The sequence below is a fragment of the Dermacentor variabilis genome, chromosome 3 (assembly GCF_050947875.1).
Source record: "Dermacentor variabilis isolate Ectoservices chromosome 3, ASM5094787v1, whole genome shotgun sequence".
NCBI lineage: Eukaryota > Metazoa > Arthropoda > Arachnida > Ixodida > Ixodidae > Dermacentor > Dermacentor variabilis.
The window spans coordinates 44,875,633-44,897,165 of NC_134570.1; the positions used below are offsets into that span (position 1 = coordinate 44,875,633).

The following is a 21,533-nucleotide window of genomic DNA, read 5'->3' on the forward strand; positions in this document are numbered from 1 at the left end:
CTCCTTTCCTTTCATTTTTATCCGGCATGTTGTAACAGCTATTTGGTCTGTAGCAACTGGGATTCCTTCCACTAAATTGTTCACTACGACATCTTTTCTACGGGGATTCCTGGTTATATCTGCTCAACTTTTCACAACTATTGACGTATCCCCATTGTTCTCCTAATGAGAAATTTTTTTTCGTTAGTCTGTGTTCAACGGGTGCTTCGTGCACTTTCTCCAATGCAGCACGATCGTACAAGTGGTCTGATACTTCACTGTTGCTCGCAAGTTCTAATTTGCGAGACTGACAACGGTGTTCATTAGAGCAACTCTGTTCTTTGCCAGGACCAGCAGTGTCTCCGCTCTGATATAACATTACCATGAATGCTGCACTTGAATACACCACCGGGCTTGCATCCGAGAAGTGTCAGTCCTGAGGTTCAGTTTCTTGTTTTCGATGCGCTCTTGAGTCCTTTATCTTCCTCGGTATATTTTTCCATAGATCATTTATCTTTGTCTGGAAGAGGGTTGTCCCAAGATTTCGGTTTTTTCCCGTCATTGAATACCGATATTGGCTGTTACAGTGCAGGACGTTAAATTCCAGCCGACCGAATATTTTTGCCCTGGCTTGAAGTACTCATTGCTTCGTGAGCATTTCACTAGTCTTCATATCGATATAATAGCACAATACCGTCCGCCGTGTCCCAGTTCATTCCTAGAATACTGGTCTGGCTTGATCACGTAAGAACGGCACCTTGATGCGCATTTCAATTCTAATTTCTTCACTGTTTGATGTCCCTTTCCAAAGATTCATTGCAGCTCGGCGATTTTTTTTTTTTTTGCTTTTGCGTACACGCTTTTTGCTTGGTTTATGATGTTCCAAGCATAACTTCATCAACGCAAACTTAACTACGTTTGCTGTCGTTGCACTTGGATTGGATTGGAGCCAACTTTATGCCTGCAGTTGGGCGCTCGCGCGCCCCGACGAGGGCCTACGTCATCCTCGAAGTCGCCGTTACTCGGCGCGCGGGTCTCCGCTCGCCGTTGCCGGCTCGCTGGGTCCGTGCCTTTCGAGCGCCTCGAGGACCTGCTGGACGGCCCAGAGCTGATCGTCTCGGTCGTAGCTCTTCGCGGCTGCCTCGAGCCGCGGTGGGAGCGTTCTTGATTTTGCTTCCTCTGGATATTAAACGCAGTCCCACAAGATGTGCGTGTAGTCTGCGGTCTCCCTCCGGCAGACTCTGCACATATCTGTCCGATATGTCTCGGGGTACATGCGATTCATCAGTGTCGGGCTCGGTAGCGATCCGGTCTGGAGCTGTCTCAGTACTACCGCCTCCGCTCAACTGTCTCGGGTGCGGGGCGTGCCTCGGGCCAGGCGGGTAGGCCTTCGTGATTTCATTGTAATCAGTCTTGCGGTCCTTGGTTCCGAACCACGTCGGACGGTCTTTCGCCGGGGCGCGGTTGGTTTGCTCTCGTGCCGCTGCGTGTGCCGTCTCATTATGGTTCTCATTGCGTTCCGACGCGTCGCCCACGTGCACCGCGAACCACTTGAGTAATACTTTTCGTTCTTCTAGTTTGACCGCTCGCAGTACGCGCTCTGCCTCCCTGCAGATTTGGCCTTTGGCGAAGTTTCGCACCGCCTGTCTTGAATCACTCAGCACCGTGTGGCAGTCTGCGTCAGCGATGGCCAGGGCGATGGCCGCCTTCTCCGCTTGTTCCGCTCCGGCGCTTCTCACGCTCGCTGCCGTCCTCGTGGCGCCGGTTGACGCCTCTATGACGACCGCTGCGAAGGCGTTCCGTTGGTATTCGGCCGCGTCCACGTACCGCGCGTGTTCGTCGTTGGCATGCTGGTCGATGAGAGCCTTGGCCCTCGCCGCTCTTCTTCCCTTGTTGAACTCTGGATTCATGTTCTTCGGTATGAGGTCGATTCTGTTCTGGCGTCGGACCTCTTCGGGTACGGGGAGCTTCATCTCCGCCTCGTTCGAGCTTCTCATTCCCAGATCGTCCAGTATCTTCCTCCCGGCTTTGGTCATGGACAGCCGCTCCAGTTGAGAGGTCCGTTGCGCTTCGGCTATTTCTGCGATCGTATTGTGTATCCCGAGTTGTAACAAGCGGGTCGTGCTCGTGGACTCGAACAGGCCCTGCGCCGTCTTGTACGCTCTTCTGATGAGCACGTCGATTTTGTTTCGTTCGTGTTGCAGCCATCTGTAGTAGGCTGCAACGTACGCGACATGGCTGATGACGAAGGATTGGACGAGCCTACTTAGGCTCTCCTCTCTCATGCCAGCCTTCCGGGAAGTGACTCGTTTGAGGAGTCGAATCGCGTTGGCTGCTTTTGCCTTCAGACGGGTGATGGTTTCGCAGTTTCTTCCGTGCTTTTCGATGACCATGTCTAGGATCCTAATTTTGCCGACCTCGGGATTACGTTGCCGGATTTGGTAACGATTCTGACTTTTTCGTTTCCGCGTTCTGGTCTCGCCTCTGCTGTTTTTGGTAGGTGGGAGTATGAGAAGCTCCGATTTGCTCGGCGAACATCTTAGTCCGGTGCCTTCCAGCTGGCCTTCCATTGCGTCGACGGTGGCTTGCAGCGCACCCTCGATGTGGGCGTCGCTGCCACCGGTCACCCATAGCGTGATATCGTCCGCGTAGATGGTGTGCCTGACGTCTTCGATGTGCCCGAGCTTTTCAGACACTCCGATCATTACCAGGTTGAACAGCATCGGCGAAATTACCGATCCCTGCGGTGTGCCGGTGCTCCAGAGCTTCTTCTCTTGCGTCTGTAGGTCACCTGCTCGTAGCTCGACGGTCCTGTCTGTGAGGAAGTCCTTGATGTGGTTGTAGGATCTTTCGCCCATGTTGAGCTTCGATACTTGGGACAGAATCGCCGAGTGTTTCACCTTATCGAATGCGCTCTGCAGGTCGAGCGCTAGGATTGCTTTGTTGTCGCGGGCGCTGCCACCATCATCACTGATTTGGTATTTGAGCTGCAGCATCGCGTCCTGCGTGCTGAGGTGCTGTCTGAAGTCTATCAAAGTGGCTGGGTACAGCCCTCCTCGTTCCAGGTAGTCTTGCCACCTGTCTTGGCTGTCTTCCGCAGCTTTGGCAGCGCGCCCCCTCTCCAGCACTTGTTGAAGTATTTTGCTCGGTTTTCAATCGAGCCATCATCGAGATTCTTTAGCGCCTTGTTCGTGACGAGGTCCGGGCCGGCTGCCGACCGGCTTTTGAGGTCGTGCAGGGCAGCGCGTACCTCCTCGACGTCGATGTCACGATCGAGCTTCGCGTTCGGCAGGCCGCTGTACGGCGGGTGTTGTTCGGTGGGTGTAGTCGGCAGGTATTTGTCGTTAATGCGCCTGGTGACTTCGTCAACGCCGTGTGCTGAGACCGCCCGATGTATAAGCCTGGCGAGTCTGTCCCTTTGGTGCGACTTGTTCATGGTTTCGTCGAGCAGGTGCCGCAGCAGGTTCCACGTCTTCCCGCTGTGAATCTGCCCGTCTGCCGCGTTGCAGATCTCGTTCCGCTGTTGCGTGCAGAGAGCGCGGCAGGGATCTTCGATCGCTCGGTTCAGCTCCGCCACCTTCTTTCTCAGTCTTTAGGTTGTTGATGGTCACTCGCAACGCCGCGTTTTCTTGTGTTAGGATCTCATTTCCTCCCGCACCTTGTTCATATCTTCTTTCTTCGTGGCTTCGGTGATTTTCTGCGCGTTCCTTGTTTCCTTTCCCTGCGTCGACCCAGCTCACTCGCTCACGTGATGGTGACGTTTTTCTGCTGACGCTTCTCTTGCAGCAGCTGATGTCTCTGGATTTGGGAGTGCGGTTTTGCGATGGGGTCCTTGACTTTCGCGCATCTGGCGGCTTGTCGAGTGGCGGGAAATCGCTCTCAGACAGCAGCTGGCGTTCGGCCTGTCGGCTCTCCCATTGTAGTTACGCACTACGTAGGCGATCTTGTATTTCGCCTTGCACGTTCGGTCTCCGGTCTAGTGTTAGTCTCCGCACAACTTCCAAAATTCATTCACAGTGTAGGTACATCTGCATTCAAATTTCTTCCTGTCTGAAGATAATCATTCAGAACAGTCCTGATCTTAACCACGAGGCATCAAATACGTTTAATTTTCTTGCTACTCGATATTCTCGAATTTCTTGATGGCGCGATATGGTAGCTATTGTTCAGATTCTTCCGAGCACGCTCATTTTGCCATTCTAAGCGTGAAACATCTCGCATTGAAGAGTTGTATTTTTATCTCTGTACTGAATTTGTCTAGTGCCTTCGAGATAGTCTTCCGATTGCTACTTAGTTGATTTCCACGTTAACTTGCTCTCTCCATCCTTCTGAACAGTCCTTGTGACTACATAGTCCACTTTATACATTGTTTCTTTCTGAAGAGTTAAGCCAGTATTTTCCACCATTAAAAAAGTTCACAATACAAGTTTCGTCAGTTTCTGCAACGTCATGAACCATGGAGAGTTTCGCGTTTCGCAGTTTCCTTCTACACCACATGGGTCAGGCACAATCCAGTCGGAAATTTTCTATCTTCCATTGTATCTTCGTTTGGTCTTTCCACTGGGCTTTACTCCTCACCTCCACTACTACTGGTAAGTGTCCTTTACACGGGACTCGTATTACGGCTGTGTCCTCCAGTGGTTAACAAATAAGCATTGTTTCGTTACAGGTTCTGCACTCCTGTTTTCAACCGCGGTCCACAAGCGTACCCAGCGTGCCCTTACACGACTTACGGTCTGCGCTCCAAAAGGTTACTTCGGCCACGAGCATCACCTGTTCCGGGAGCGACTACTACTGCTTCTACATTCCCTCGCCAGTGGCGTCCTGCTGGTAGACTGGACTTCCCTCCTCGCCCTGCACTACTACTGGTAAATGTCGTTTACACGGGACTCGTATTACGGCTGTGTCCTCCAGTGGTTAACAAATAAGCATTGTGTCGTTACAGGTTCTGCACTCCTGTTTTCAACCGCGGTCCACAAGCGTACCCAGCGTGCCCTTCCACGACTTACGGTCTGCGCTCCAAAAGGTTACTTCGGCCACGAGCATCACCTGTTCCGGGAGCGACTACTACTGCTTCTACATTCCCTCGCCAGTGGCGTCCTGCTGGTAGACTGGACTTGCCTCCTCGCCCTGCACTACTACTGGTAAATGTCGTTTACACGGGACTCGTATTACGGCTGTGTCCTCCAGTGGTTAACAAATAAGCATTGTGTCGTTACAGGTTCTGCACTCCTGTTTTCAACCGCGGTCCACAAGCGTACCCAGCGTGCCCTTCCACGACTTACGGTCTGCGCTCCAAAAGGTTACTTCGGCCACGAGCATCACCTGTTCCGGGAGCGACTACTACTGCTTCTACATTCCCTCGCCAGTGGCGTCCTGCTGGTAGACTGGACTTGCCTCCTCGCCCTGCACTACTACTGGTAAATGTCGTTTACACGGGACTCGTATTACGGCTGTGTCCTCCAGTGGTTAACAAATAAGCATTGTGTCGTTACAGGTTCTGCACTCCTGTTTTCAACCGCGGTCCACAAGCGTACCCAGCGTGCTCTTGCACGACTCTACGGGCTGCGCTCCAAAAGATTACTTCGGCCACGAGCATCACCTGTTCCGGGAGCGACTACTACTGCCTCTACATTCCCTCGTCAGTGGCGTCCTGCTGGTAGACTGGACTTGCCTCCTCGCCCTGCACTACTACTGGTAAATGTCGTTTACACGGGACTCGTATTACGGCTGTGTCCTCCAGTGGTTAACAAATAAGCATTGTGTCGTTACAGGTTCTGCACTCCTGTTTTCAACCGCGGTCTACAAGCGTACCCAGCGTGCCCTAGCACGACTCTACGGTCTGCGCTCCAAAAGGTTACTTCGGCCACGAGCATCACCTGTTCCGGGAGCGACTACTACTGCTTCTACATTCCCTCGCCAATGGCGCCCTGCTGGTAGACTGGACTTGCCTCCTCGCCCTGCACTACTACTGGTAAATGTCGTTTACACGGGACTCGTATTACGGCTGTGTCCTCCAGTGGTTAACAAATAAGCATTGTGTCGTTACAGGTTCTGCACTCCTGTTTTCAACCGCAGTCTACAAGCGTACCCAGCGTGCCCTAGCACGACTCTACGGTCTGCGCTCCAAAAGGTTACTTCGGCCACGAGCATCACCTGTTCCGGGAGCGACTACTACTGCTTCTACATTCCCTCGCCAATGGCGTCCTGCAGGTAGACTGGACTTGCCTCCTCGCCCTGCACTACTACTGGTAAATGTCGTTTACACGGGACTCGTATTACGGCTGTGTCCTCCAGTGGTTAACAAATAAGCATTGTGTCGTTACAGGTTCTGCACTCCTGTTTTCAACCGCGGTCTACAAGCGTACCCAGCGTGCCCTAGCACGACTCTACGGTCTGCGCTCCAAAAGGTTACTTCGGCCACGAGCATCACCTGTTCCGGGAGCGACTACTACTGCTTCTACATTCCCTCGCCAATGGCGTCCTGCAGGTAGACTGGACTTGCCTCCTCGCCCTGCACTACAACTGGTAAATGTCGTTTACACGGGACTCGTATTACGGCTGTGTCCTCCAGTGGTTAACAAATAAGCATTGTGTCGTTACAGGTTCTGCACTCCTGTTTTCAACCGCGGTCTACAAGCGTACCCAGCGTGCCCTAGCACGACTCTATGGTCTGCGCTCCAAAAGGTTACTTCGGCCACGAGCATCACCTGTTCCGGGAGCGACTACTACTGCTTCTACATTCCCTCGCCAGTGGCGTCCTGCTGGCAGACTGGATTTGTCTCATCGCCCTGCGCTACTACTGGTAAGTGACGTTTACACGGGACTCGCATTACGACTGTGTCATCTAGTGTTTAACACATCAGCACTGTGTCGTTACAGGTTCTGCACTCCTGTTTTCGACTCCGGTGGGTGCCTAGCACGCTCGTGCACATCGACTCTCAGTTCTGCGCTCCAAAAGGTTACTTCGGCCACGAGCATCACCTGTTCCGGGAGCGACTACTACTGCTTCTACATTCCCTCGCCAGTGGCGTCCTGCTGGCAGACTGGATTTGTCTCATCGCCCTGCGCTACTACTGGTAAGTGACGTTTACACGGGACTCGCATTACGACTGTGTCATCTAGTGTTTAACACATCAGCACTGTGTCGTTACAGGTTCTGCACTCCTGTTTTCGACTCCGGTGGGTGCCTAGCACGCTCGTGCACATCGACTCTCAGTTCTGCGCTCCAAAAGAGATTACTTCGGGCACCAGCATCACCTGTTCCATGAGCGACTGATATTGCTTCTACGTTCTCTCGCCGACGGCGTCCTGCTGGCAGACTGGACTTAGCCTGGTGCCCTTACACCTAATTGTGGTAAGTATCGCGTAGACACGACTCTACTGCGCCTGCGTGTTTTACGAATGACCAACAAACAGGGCTTGTTCATTTCAGGTTCCCAGTTTCTGCTGTCGCTCGTGGCGCAAGAGAAATATTCCAGCACGCTCATTTACAAGAATATTCCTTGCCTTGCCTCCCGAGCAACCATCTTCAGCCCGATCGTCCTGCCCCGTGCTCTATACAACAAGCTTCCTAATGAACTCGTGAACGCGTCGCACGCCTGTCTTGGCGGTGTCCTGCACTGTGTTGACGGCGTGTTCATTCTCTGAAGGACTTCGTGTCGTCACCATCCCGCGACCGTCCATCGGATGTGCTCCTACAGTTCGCTGTTGCCTTTTTCCGCAAGCATATTTAATAAGGTCATTGTAGCAAGCTTTTCTGCTTTGGAAGAGTGGTACGTTGCTCGGCGAATGGATGCAGATTCTAGGAATCGGGTTAATACGAAGCAGAACATAAAGGTCTGGTTACGTGGACACCACCCGGTCCTTAATAAGGACTGTCAATGTTTTCATGAGCCGATCTGTAAATTTTGGGTGGCGAGAGTAATGGACATTCATTGACATTGTGCACTATTGTAGTAGCACGTTGGTGTGTGTGTGTGTGTGTGTGTGTGTGTGTGTGTGTGTGTGTGTGTGTGTGTGTGTGTGTGTGTGTGTGTGTGTGTGTGTGTGTGTGTGTGTGTGTGTGTGTGTGTGTGTGTGTGTGTGTGTGTGTGTGTGTGTGTGTGTGTGTGTGTGTGTGTGTGTGTGTGTGTGTGTGAGAGAGAGAGAGACCTACTGTGCTCCATTTTTTCTGTTTCGGTCGAGAACGTATGACATGAGCTCCACTGCTACTTGGCTCATTTCGCATTTTTTATGTTTTTGGTGGTAGCATTTCCAGCGTCACAGTTGCTTCACTTTTCACGGTTCATTCCTGTTGAAAGGTTCCTGGTTTGATGGTTTACTGTCGTCTATGGAGATCCGCTTTTGGATTGGTCGAACCGCTGGTTTCATTGGCTTTAGTCCTTGGGTTGAACTCTGTGCTCATTTCAGCATTCAGTGGATATGTTCTGGCGTCTTTCTCGTGCCAGAAACGAGGTCTTCACACATACTCGGTTCTTCCACGTCACTCATCACTGACTCGAATAGGTCAACATGCCACTGCAAAAGGACGCAATGTCAATGAATGGGAAAGGGGAGGGTGGTTACTCTCGCCAACAAAAATTTCCTGATTTGTTCATGATAATGGCGTCCATTTTTAAGACTGATTGGTGGTAAATGTCACCGGGCTCGCTGTTTCTAGTTTTTTTTTTTTTTGTCCTTGGCTCATCAAATGCTGTTATGGATCTACATGGTCCAACTTGTGTATTGCCTGTCGTTTGTTTACCGGACAGTCCTACCCGCTGTCACCGCTTGTTGACCATATAGTCTGCGCCGTAGTTTGATATTTTATGTGTCCACAACTATCGCGTACTCTGCGAGATCGGTAGGAATACTACAGGGCCGTGGCACCCTTCAGGCGGCTGTGCAGTCATTTCCTGCTGACTGTAGTTCAGATTACGCACACTAGTGTACTTTAATCCCGAAATTGCACCTCGTGAGCCACTGTCACAGCTGCTTCGAAGGGGCTACATGTACTCGCCTTACGCCAAGTCGTGTGTAAACGCGTCCAGACAACTGACGTGCACGAGCAGGCTCAAAGAAATCTTCATAAAATGTCCGCTTTACTTGTAATTTTAGTGTTGATGTGAATTAAGTTTACCAGAGTTTCGCCACGTAGTTGTTTTCTGTACGCTGTTAGTCACCGTTGCTCTTCGAATGCATCTCAATGTTTTTGCATTGAATAGTGTTTGAATTTGCACATGCTACAGCTATTGTCCTAATCTCCATATAAGGAAGCACACTTGATTTATTACGAATTACTTTCATTGTTCTCAACCTGTAATAACCTTACTTTTGCATCGCTTCATAACAAAAATGAGCATTGTCCATGCCAAATGGTTATATGTGCCGCATTACTCTGCCTATTTTTTTCGCTGCTTTCATCCGCTGTGATTAAAAAAGTCGGGCAACCACGCATGCGCGATTGTGCTCATTCGAATGAATTTTTCTTAAAGGGACACTAAAGGCAGATAAGTCGACGTGGACTGTTTAAACGTTATATAAACCTCCCAACGCTTGTTTCGTGCGGAGAAAAGACTTAGTTTACGAGAAAATTGCATCTGAAGGGCCTGAATACCTGTTTCGAAATTCGAGTCTCCCGCACCGAACCTGTTGAGTGGTGACGTTGCATACGCCATCGCCACACTTTCCTGCCGTCGGGGAGTAAAACGGCGCCCGAAAGACGGCGGTACCGAGCCAAGGCAGATCGGCGGATTCGCCGCTGCTCCTTGGTCAAGTGGCGTAGACCGTTCGGGCATCACGCGACATCACATGGAAGCTGAATTCTAAGCAACTTGCAGTTTGTGCGCGTATCGCGTTCCGGCAAAAACCAGCGCAGCACTAAGCGATAACTAACGAAGCGCGAAGGCGTGGGCGGCACATGGAGCGAAAACGTAGTCTTTCGACCGACCGCGTCGTTGTCAGGGTTATGTCAATTAGCTTATATTTTTTTTTGAAAAGTGAAATAGAACAGGACAAGCAGGATTTTATTTCGCCTTGTAATACAATGAAAGGACATTTTGTGCAAAGAATGGTTGAGCACTAGTGACATAATTTAACTGAGTGCTTTCGTCATCGGGCAACTATACTTGAGTCTCTCATCATGTCCGGCATTTACCTCAATTTCTCAACTAAGGCCATGTTCGCGATAATATTCACGCCTTCGATATTCCCGAACCCTAATCTATCACTTTATAGCTCGACTTAATATTTGCCTTTAGTGTCCCTTTAACCTCGAACATACATACAGCGCAATGTCGCCTTACCGTAGGAATTGTCTTTTCATTTTCCATCTTCAGTTACGCGACAGTCCTGCAATTGCGCCACACGGTGCTCGCAGTCAGTCTACGATACGACCAGTGTGGAGATATGGACTCCTTGATATGCATCCACCGTGGTTGCTTAGTGGCTATGGTGTTTGGCTGCTAAGCACGAGGTCGCGCTATCGAATCCCGGGCACGGCGGCCGCATTTCGATGGGGCCGGAATGCGAAAACACCCGTGTACTGCGATTTAGGTGTACAATAAAGAACGCCAGGTGGTCCAAATTTCCCGAGTCTCCCACTGTGGCGCTCATCAACAGATCGTGGTTTTCGCACGTAAAACAATTTTTGTTAATGTGTCATCTTGGAGGCTCTTCCTTGTTGTTTTTGTATAATGCAACTGTTACGTGGACGCAGAGAAAAGACACACCCACACAGCACTCAATGGTTCACAATACGACAGCGAGCACGAAATAGCTTCACATTGAGGTCATGATATTGGAGAATGTGACGTGGTGTATATATTGATCGTCGTCTAGAAATGTGTTGTAGTCCCTTCCGTACGTTTCCCTTCTAACTGGGAAAGTTCGCATACTTACGCACTTTCTTGTTTACTGAAAAAAAAAAAATATAACGGAAGCGTTTTGTTTAAATCTCCCAGTGAGGGCTCTCTACAAAGCTTACCCATTTCGTAGTTTCACAGCTTGAAGCTATTTCAGCTTTAATGTATGCAAAGAAGTCTGTTTCTGCGCCTTGGCTTGTGCTGTTATTTTCGGTTTATTGATCTAAGAAAACTGTCGTCAGTTTCACATTTTCATACGTTGAAGTATCGTGAAGCTGAGAAATTATCTGTGCTATGTAAATTGAAGTATGTATTTGACTTGTATTCCTGTACAAATGCATAAATGTATGTTAATGCACTGTACATATGTTCCTGTTTGAAAAATCTGGGATTAAGTCCAGTTATGTGGCATTGAATCGCTTTTATTTCGGTTTACTTCAGTCTTGTTTTGCACTGGTTGTACTCGGCATGCATTGCATTAAACTGCACCTTGCAAATCATCTGTCAAAATAAAACTTTATTCTTGTTGCCCGTCTCACTGACTCCATCTAGTGCAACGACTGTGCTGTGCCCGCCAACTGTAATGGCACATCCGCTGTCTGCAACTGGTCGAGCAACACCGACTGAATAGGAACATCACTGGGAGCCATTCAGAGTATAGGAAGACTGGCTTTCTAGGAACTCTTCGTTCTCCACCTTTCCGCTCCTTTGCTGCCAAAGACAGGATGCTGGCGTTTCAGGGCATTAACATCTCGAATTAAAAAAAAATGTAATGTGGCGCAAATGATAGAGATCGAAACGTTGGTAATGCGTATGCCTTTAATGGACTTCAAAGCCCGGTCACTATAGCAGTCCAAATCAGTTAACCCGTCGCTGTAGCGGCTGTGGGCTTCTGCTGCTCAGCTCTAGGTCAAGGGTTCGGCCGCGGCGGTAGCATGTCGATAACGGAAAACACTCTTGTACTTAATTTCAGATGCAGCTCACAGAGACCTGCTGAAACTAAGGCTTTCTGATGGCTTTGTGTAGGTTTTTTTTACATGCCTGGGAACTACAGTAAGTCATACTGTACTAGTATATCTAATACGATTGGAGCAGTATTTATATCTAAAGAAATGCAGCTGGTAATTGGCGCTGTATAAAGTTTATGGCCCAGGAGCAGCCAGGTAGCGTGTGTTTCACGTATAGCCAATATAAATGCGTAACCTGCCAACATTCATCGCACCATAGCATTGTCGATTTACACCCATAAAATTAGGTTGTAAAATAGGACTGGGGTGTTCCAAGGGTGTTCCTTTATGGAACACGTTTTTCTGGAAGAAAAAGTTTCATGGGTGTTTACAAAAGGGAAAAAACCCAAACACCCCTATTGCACTCATAAGGGTGTGAACATTTTAAGAGTATACAGTATATTCGCACTTACTCAGGTTGGAGTGATAAGAACATGATCTAGAAGAGAACGTTTCCGCCAAGAGACCATAATTTCAAGAATTCGTGATGCCTTGTGTCTCAAAACTAGTTCCATTTCCTCGCTATATTACGTGTCATGAAACAGCCTATCTAATGTCAACGCTCTAATAACATCCTCTCTCATATTACCACTGCGACTTTCTAATACGCAGCTCGCACAGGTAATGTCTGTCACGTGTTCTTAAAAATCTCTAAATACATGCAAAAGGGGAATTCGTCTTTCGCCGCAACAACTGCCTCAAATTTGACGGGGCTTGTTGCATTTAAGGGAAAGACTTAAAATCTAGTGATTGCTTGTTTCGAATTTTCGGTTTAGGTCTTCAATCTTTCATTAAAAAATCGCAAATTTTCAGAAAACGAAACTATTAAGTTTACAACTCCGTAACTCGGCAAGAAAAAATGATATAGCAACTCTGTTAATTGTATCTGATAGCACATCTAACGCCGACAAATTTGACATCTTGCACATGAATCTCAAAAAATTTATTCATCTCTAATTACAACTTTTGCAGAACCCTCGTAAACAACGTAACAGATTCACGTAAGATGTAAAATGACATGAAATTTGTCCGCTTTGAACGATCTACTGGATGCCTTCTTCAGAACCGCGATATATATTAGAACTATTAGTTTGAACACTTCGTGCTTCTATTTTTTCAAACTTATGAATTTTTAAAACCTTTTTACCAAATTCAAGCCCTAAATCGAAATTCCGCTTCCTACAGTCACTAGAACTTAACTTTCTCTCTCAAATGCAACACATTTCATTAAAATCTATGCAAGGGTTATCTCAGAAAACGTTTTTGCGTTTCTACATATATTTGAATAGGCCGCCTCGGAGTTGGGCCCGAGCTAAAGCTTCCTCTTAACACCAAGAACTGTATAACGCCTTGCAAACGCGCAGAGATGCGCAGTCTCCTGGCGAGCCTATTTACCCCCAAGTATTTTTCACTGTCAACGTGCCGTGGATTTGCGCATGCAAAGTCATGTCTTGTGCGTTTCACGTCATTTGTCTGGAGCCTACAGTGCACACTCGCCGAGCTACTTTCGAGACACCGACTAGTATTTCTAAGCAAGTGAATAACTTCTCCCGACGCGTCGCCACGCTTACGCAGACGACGCAGGCTATGTTATAGCGTCGTCCGTCAGGCGTCTTCCCACAGGCTGTCCTCCCACTATTTTGCATATCACGATCGCGATACGCGCGAGGTGACCCGGGACGGATATTTCAGCAACGCAGTCTCGCAGCCGCTTCTTATTCGCTTGCCCACGACACCCGCGAAGGAGAGCAAGTGGCAAGAGAGCCGAAACGTTCGCTTCATCAATGTGAGCCACAGCGCGAGCTACTGGACGCGTGGGCTTGTTCACGCGTGCTGCGGTGAATGAAATTGAGATGCCACCGTAGAGTAGGCGAGTTTAAGACAATCGCGGAGGAGTTAATGTTCAGGCCGCCCCGGTACGATATTTTAAAATTATTTGTTCGCATCAATCCAGTCCTCAGAAACTGCTGTAGCCGTACACAATGAGCTGAGCTACTCTAGCTAACTCTTCATGTATTTCTTTCTTTCTTTCTTTCTTTATTTATTTATTTATTTATTTATTCTACCACAAATGCCCCTGTATTTGGGTGCTTTTAGAAACAATGGATGATTTCTTCGATGTATTTCTTGAAATCATCGGGACTGGAGTGGTGCACGGCGTCGGCGGGTAAGTGCTTCCAGTCGATTGATGTTGTGACAACGGACTTTGCGAGCGCAGCCGTGTGCGCAGGTGGGAGATGCACTGCTCCGAGTTGAATTTCATACAACTGGGGAGATAATGCGGCTGGCGAAATTTACGAACGGTGACGGGCATGTCACTCGAAGTGCTACTTCGTGGTCTACAGGGGAATTTAGAGAGGAGTAATTATTTGGGATACGTTCTCATCCGCCCGTCAGCAGCGAGACTGACTGGACAGCCTGGCTCAGTTCCGGGGACGTCGACCGACAGCTTGAACTTGTGGACTGGGCGGAGAAGGCCAAGCAGGCCCTGGGCCTTACTCGAGCCCGATCCCTCAGCCACGTCCCGCATTTACCCTTCCCCCTTTCAATAAAGTTTACCACCACCACCATCGGCAACGACACTTCCGTGCTGCTCTGCTAAGCTTGAGGCAAATATGCACTGTTGTTCCACTTACGTATTTGACAAAATGCCTTTTTATGCATGAACCTAAAGAAATTACTGGAACTCGAATGTATTTCGGCACAAACGTTGGGCGGGAACTCATGTCTGTTGTCATCCTCAGAATTCATTCCAGGTGGATATTAATTTCGAAGTCACTGGCTACAATTCGAAAACTGCAATATGTGCCATAAAGTAATTAATTTAACAGTTTAATATAGCAACTTCGTTAATTATAGTAGGATATTCCTCTTGATTTCCCTCACAGGTAATGTCCACCTCTGAGAAAAATTAGCTCAGTAATGAAAAATTTGCCACATGCTACGGTTAACTTTTTTTATTTCTGTTAAATTTTTTTACAAAACGAGAAAAATTGTGAAGAACCCAACTCACGATGTCTGTCGACGGTAGTGAGTCAGCACTGAATCAATATAGCAACGACGTGTTGCCACCGTGGAAACGAGTCCTGTGAGGCGTGTAGTGCCGCGGAACTCCTCTTTCGCGCTTCCCGAAGAACACTCACGCCATCTTGTGGCACCGCCGCGAAGCCTGCGCTTGGCCTCCGAAATGCGTGGCTCGCCGGTGCACGCGAGCGCTGAGAAACGCGTCATCCGGGCAACAGGGCTCCTCTCTCGCACTTCGTTCTGCACGCGCTTCGCCATAGGCGCCGACTACTGGTGAGCTCCGAAACCCGAGACGTCCCCCCAACCCGTAATTTTCCGGAGGGGGCAGAGCCCCTCCCCCTCCGGCGATACCGAAGCCTACTCCCCTCCCTACCTAAAGTCTAATTGCCGGAGTTTAGTCACCCACATCATCTGAGGCTTCTCTTGAGCTGCCTTGACCTTCTCACTTAAATTTTATTCTGGCTGATAACTTACTGCTTCATTGTTGGCGCGGACGAGCACAGCTTTTAATTCATACTTTCGCACTATTTCTGCAAATCCTGACAAACGGAGGACAAGCGCATTAGAAGCATCAGAGGCGGCTGCCTCGTCTGTATTTTCTGACTTCAACATTGTTTTAAGTACACCATGCACATATGCAACATGCTTAAATATATGCACAGGTTAAAGTTTATTATATTCTTGAAAGAGAATGAGGTAGCCAATTAACAATTATTTTTAAAGGTATCGATAGCCTATGCCTAGAGAAGGAATTTGTTGTTGTATGTTCACCTCGCTTCAAATTGCTTTGCGTGCTTTTCTGACCCTGAAAAAGACCTGTAGACTAGAGTGACCACTTCAGCAGAGTCTTTTATCAACGTCGTGTGAAATGCACGTGAATTGTATGTGTTTTAGTAGTGCTTCTCTTTCCAATAGGCAATGCTAACGACTCATGAAAAAAAAATTTTATAATAATCTACAACATTTATTAGGGATGGCAATATCGTCACTTGCATGCAGAGGTCATAAATATAACAGGGCGTCCCAATTAACTATCATGCACCAATTTTTTTTGTTACTGAGATTTAATTGGATAACTAAACAAGTATCGAACTCGAGACGTACAATCCTAATTACCAAAGTGTCAGTGAGGCATTTGTAGGCACAACCAAGGGACATCTAACTGCGGTGTTTTCAGTGACGTACAAATTACGTACTAATTTTCCCGACTGATAAATAAACCCCGCGAAATATGGAAAATACCACGTGACTTCGGTCCTACCTGCATCATAAAGCAGCGCCCTCAAATGAGCTGTTTCAAAGCAACTGCATTACCCATCGGAAGCCCGAAAAGACACCCCACCACCTGCATGAGGAGCAACAACAGCAGGTTTCGCGGCTTCGCAGCTATTCCTAATTTTTACGTCACGCTTATTATCCGTTTCTCAAGGCCGACGGATCACATTGATAGCAAAACCCTCCTGATAACGCAGCCGAAGCGCCGATCCGACCACGCACGAACCGTGAAAAGCAGTGTAGTCTTTGTGCATGATATTTAGGGCACCCTGTATAATTCAGCACTCAGCAACTAAAATGAGGCCAAGCCGGATTCACTCGAAATCGGAACCAACAGCAGTCATGCGCAGCTAGCAGCGCTTATACTCGGACTCACAGCAGAAGAAAAGAGAGAAGGAGGGAGAAGCTGCAGCTTTGAAAGGCGAAGCAGTATTAGCGAAAGCGAAGTATGCGACAATTACACGAAGGAAGACTACACCAACAAGAAACGCCAGATTCTTGGTGGTACGAGAGGACTCCGTCTGTGAAATTGTCTTGTCGCAGTCCGCCTTTTATTGTGCGCATACATAGTGCGCATATATTCAAGTGTACGTCCATTCTTATTCTTGACACGCTGCCGATAGTATGGGCGTAAGTTGCCGTGACAGTTGGGGTAGATGTGTGTAGATACTGTGCGCGAAACTAATTATTATGACAGAAAGAGGCGCTACTCCCTTTGTCATTGTTTAACGATCGGTACTGACTCTTGCCGACGTTCCGGGGCTGAAGCCCTTTATTTGAAGGTTAGCCATACAGCCCTGGTGGATGAGCAATTTTTGTATCCTCGATGAAAACCGTGCGCATCTCGAAGTGCCGGTTACACGTGCGGACAGTTGCAGCAGCGGTCCGCGAACTTGGCCCCACATATTCATTCCATTCCTTAATATGCCAGTCACTATTTTTTCAGCCAACTACTGCACACGTCTTCATTCTACAAGGTTCAATCCAGCATGATTAAAGCACAGTGCGTCAGCGAAATCTCAGTTGCATTTCCGACAACTGATTGCACAGAAGCAAGGTGGAAGCGGTACTGGTCTCGTATTCGTGCACTGTCGCTGAGGCCACGTTTGGCGCGCCGCCGAAAGCGCCATCTCGTTTCTCTAGAACAAACTGCTCCGCGAAAAGGGACAATATGATTCATAATAATCATTTCCTACCAAACTAAGAATCCTTAGCATTACGTAAATCTCAACTCGATTTGAATCTGCGTAATTTTTGAGAGTGCTTAGTTTCGTGTACTCTAAAAACACATTCACACCTTCTGGGGCTTATCATGTGCCCAAAACCCAAGCGCAATCTCCACTACACTCTTAAAACGGTTGCGCCCTTTGGGGTATGTATTTGTCGCACAACAACAATCGTCATCTGCCTTGCTTGCGTTTCCTTTCTTGAAAACTCGGCTCTGGCTACTTTCCTGTCGAGAATGCTGCGTCACACTGATAACGCGCATGCTGTTCGTGACTGGGAAGTACCGGGCTCGCAGCGTTAAAGAAAGGAAACGCGGGCAAGACAGATGGCAATTATTGTTGTGGGACAAGATACGCCCCAAAGGAGGCCACTAGCATCCTAGCTAGCACTGCAGCAGATGTGCTTAATATACTTCAAGACGTTCAGCAATCGTGATAGTCGACGCAGCCTTTCGAAAGGGCGAGAGAGCTTGAAGTGCCTGTGGTCTGCGAGAAAAGTCAAGTGTTTGCAGCGAGCAGACGTCGTAGCAGACGACACTTGTAGCATATCGCTCAAGGGCACAACACTTTCTCACAATAAAAAAATTTATTTCCATAAACACTTCATGAGTATTTTTATATAAGTACATGCACGCTTGTTATTGCTGTTGCAAAAATAAATAAATAATTATTCTCTGGCGTTAAATCCAGAACAGAATCGCACAAAAATGCATACCCTGGTGTGTCCTGGTGACAAACCATAGTAAACCATGCTTCCATCTCAAAGTCATACAAAGTTTATGTAGCGTGTTGCACATTATGTAACATAATGCAGAAATAAAATTAGATTTTACGCGATAATATTTGAGTATAGCTTCGTTTACTGCGCCGCAAACAAACGACACTACTCTAAAGATCGAAGTCAATCCGAAGCCTGTACTTCCCATCATTCCCATGTTGGTTGAGGCAACGCTCAGGAGAGCCCCGTAGACACTAGCGCCACATTTCCCTCTAGGGTACTTATTTATAAACTCTATGGTCCCGACCATAGAGTTTCATATTAGTATACCTAGAGGCAAATTTGGCGCTGCGATCGTTCAACCATCATGGGAATGATGGGAAGTACAGGCTTCGGATTGGCATTCTATTGACTGGCGAACTAGTCTACAAGTATTTTTTTGGCAATTTTGGTTTCGCTCCAAGCGCAATTGCTCTAACATGCAGTGGGACAGTGCAACGCAAAGCTCTGCCTTTGTTATGTTGCTCGGACTGGCGATAGCGCGCTGGGCCAGCGACTGGGACGATGCTTGTGTCGCAGTGTGGCGTCGAAGCCGTGACGAGAAAGCGGCGGCATCGTAAACGTTGAAAGAACATGTTTTCAGCGTTTGGACCTTGGTTTCTTAAGTGTGTTAGGTTGTCGCTGTAGCGTTACGTGCTTTATGAAACTTCAGAATACAAGACATGTACAGTTGTACTTCTAGTGGCTTGACAATACAATTTTATTGAGGGCTTCATTATGCATTCCTCGTTTATGTGCTCATTGAAATGCGTGTTTTAGGACTTTGAGAACACAAACTTACTTGTGGTAGGAAAGATAGCTGCTTCCTAGCTGTAGTCTAGTGTCGCACAATGGGTACCCGCAAAGCCACGCTGTAACGTTTCGGAAGCGGTACGCCAATATAAAATATGATGAAGCATACCCGTAGGAGGCCACTAGCATCCTAGCTAGCACTGCAGCAGATGTGCTTTAAATACTTGAAGACGTTGAGCAATCGTGATAGCCGACGCAGCCTTTCGAAAGGGCGAGAGAGTTTGAAGTGCCTGTGGTCTGCGAGAAAAGTCAAGTGTTTGCAGCGAGCAGACGTCGTAGCAGACGACACTTGTAGCATATCGCTCAAGGGCACAACACTTTCTCACAATAAAAAAATTTATTTCCATAAACACTTCATGAGTATTTTTATATAAGTACATGCACGCTTGTTATTGCTGTTGCAAAAATGAATAAATAATTAATCTCTGGCGTTAAATCGGGAACAGAATCGCACAAGAATGCATACCCTGGTGTGTCCTGGTGACAAACCATAGTAAACCATGCTTCCATCTCAAAGTCATACAAAGTTTATGTAGCGTGTTGCACATTATGTAACATAATTCAGAAATAAAATTAGATTCTACGCGATAATATTTGGGTATAGCTTCGTTTACTGCGCCGCAAGCAAACGCCACTACTCTAAAGATCGAAGTCAATCCGAAGCCTGTACTTCCCATCATTCCCAAGTTGGTTGAGGCAACGCTCAGGAGAGCCCCGTAGACACTAGCGCCACATTTACCTCTAGGGTACTTATTAAGAAACTCTATGGTCCCGACCGTCAGCAGCAGAGCAGCCGAACGCGGCACTAGAAATTTATCAAGCATGACAAGCACCAGCGCGAGAGCGAGGGTGCGGAGGAGAAGTTTGACGTCCCTCGGGGTACTCTGGTCGCGAGCGGGCGAAGCGCGATAGCAGCGCTGGGCCCACAGCCGCTGCGGCCGCCTTCGTCATGGTCCATTTTAATCTGTCCGCGACTGTACATGCCTATAACTATTTTGTTAGGATGTAAAGTGTCTCTGGGCATTTCGGAGCTCTATGAAAAACAACAGAAAACGTACCCGCGTTGACAATTATTATTATGATTTTTTTTTTGCAAGACCTTGACAACCAGCTACGGCTGGTGAACAGGGCTCGGACGGCGGCAGCAGCCATGGCTACCCGGACTGAGGAGACCACCCACCTTTGGGCTCAAGAAGCCTGGTCTAGCAATAAAGTTTATTTCTCTATCTCTCTATTTCAGTGAATCGTGCAGTATTCATTGAAGTTGTCATGGCTCTAAACGTTTTGTTTATTAAACACGCAGTTACTTCATTCCCTACATTATTTACGTACAGTTCTGAACCCACAATGAAAGGTTGTTTTATCCTGCGCTAAACTGGCACCCATGCTAAGCAGCTGCCTTCCTTGGCCAAAGGCATCGAACCGACGACAACTTGTGCTTAGCACGAGAAGGCCATTGTTCAATTAGGCCACTCTTGAGGTGTCGCTGCGCAAAGCAAAAACAAAACAATATTTAAATAAAGTTATGAAAAAAATTAGGAAGTAAAGAAAATTAGCTCTATATACTACCGACCATACCAACGCGAAGGAAGCGGGTGGTGGGATCAGATGGACTAATCTTTGGTAAATGAAGTTTTCAACAAGGAATCGAAATATATTGAAAAGTGCTATTTGTGATTAGATGCTTCATGGAATAATTTTGTCATGATATTTCTTGGGGTTATGAAATCTTCATGCGTGTGATCTTCTCGTCCCAAATCTTTCGCGATGTCTTTTGCGCCGAGTCATTCAGAGTAGAGGAAGAACGGCCTTCTGTTAACTGAGCTCTTCGTTCTCCGCCTCTCTATTACGTTGCCAACAAAGACCGAATGCTAGCGTTTTGGGACACCTACATCCGGAAAAAGCACAAGTGGCGCAAGTGGAGTGGCTGTGGGGTTCCGCTGCTCAGCTTCAGGTCGAGGGTTCGATCGCAGCCGCGGCAGTCGCACTTCGATAACGGCCGAAATGCAAAAATGCTCGTGTGCTTCGTCTTAGATGCACGTGAAAGAACCCCAAGTGGTCAAAATTAGCCCGTTAGTGCCCCTGTTACGCCATGTCTCAAAATAAGATCGCGTCGTTCGGGCACACAATTGAAGCTACAGAAATTAAATTTTTTTGTTCCAAGAAAAACAATGCGGCAGGAGCAGACGACTGCGCGTACAGACAACTCGACACATGTCGCGGCGCGCGCTCACGAGTTGCAAGTCATGCTCGCTGCCGGAGCCCAATGCGAATGTGAAGGCGGCCACGGAACCTGTATGACGGAACCGCGAAGATTCCGTCCGCGGGTTATCATATCCATAAAACTACCGCGACAGCGCTAACGCCATTGCATGTCCAAGAACACAGTGGAAGCATGTGGAAGCTTCTAGAACATTCCGAGCTCGGCAACTACGCAGGCTGCAACATTTTTTTTTTTATTCCTTTGGTTTAACCATCGCCCTCGCGCCAGTCGCGGTGATAAAAGCGGCACGGTGGCTAGCGAGCCGGTGACGTAGATCGACATTAGACCAATGAGAGAAGAAAAGAAATTGTCCGGGCGTATCAACGCATGCGCCGAAGAGCTTGG

At 48.0% G+C, this 21,533-nt stretch overlaps 1 protein-coding gene and 1 long non-coding RNA gene across 2 annotated transcripts; both read left to right on the forward strand.

Moving 5' to 3' along the window:
- The first annotated feature begins 4,474 nt into the window (after positions 1–4,474).
- On the forward strand, positions 4,475–5,949 carry LOC142574497 (uncharacterized). The gene is made up of 5 exons (XM_075683560.1): positions 4,475–4,478; positions 4,925–5,123; positions 5,201–5,399; positions 5,477–5,676; positions 5,754–5,949. Exons 1-5 carry the CDS (start codon positions 4,475–4,477, stop codon positions 5,917–5,919), a joined length of 768 nt encoding a protein of 255 aa, XP_075539675.1. The 3' UTR covers positions 5,920–5,949.
- Positions 5,950–6,658: 709 nt separating this feature from the next.
- Positions 6,659–11,351, forward strand: LOC142575489 (uncharacterized). Its single transcript, XR_012826653.1, has 4 exons — positions 6,659–6,784; positions 6,862–7,058; positions 7,136–7,336; positions 7,415–11,351. It is a non-coding gene; the product is annotated as an uncharacterized LOC142575489 (long non-coding RNA).
- The last annotated feature ends 10,182 nt before the right edge of the window (positions 11,352–21,533 follow it).

Bases quoted from the DNA above. Each gene is read 5' to 3' on its own strand.
- LOC142574497 (XM_075683560.1), top strand. The intron at 5,124-5,200 runs GTAAATGTCGTT...GTGTCGTTACAG, and splicing joins CTCGCCCTGCACTACTACTG to GTTCTGCACTCCTGTTTTCA. The intron at 5,677-5,753 runs GTAAATGTCGTT...GTGTCGTTACAG, and splicing joins CTCGCCCTGCACTACTACTG to GTTCTGCACTCCTGTTTTCA.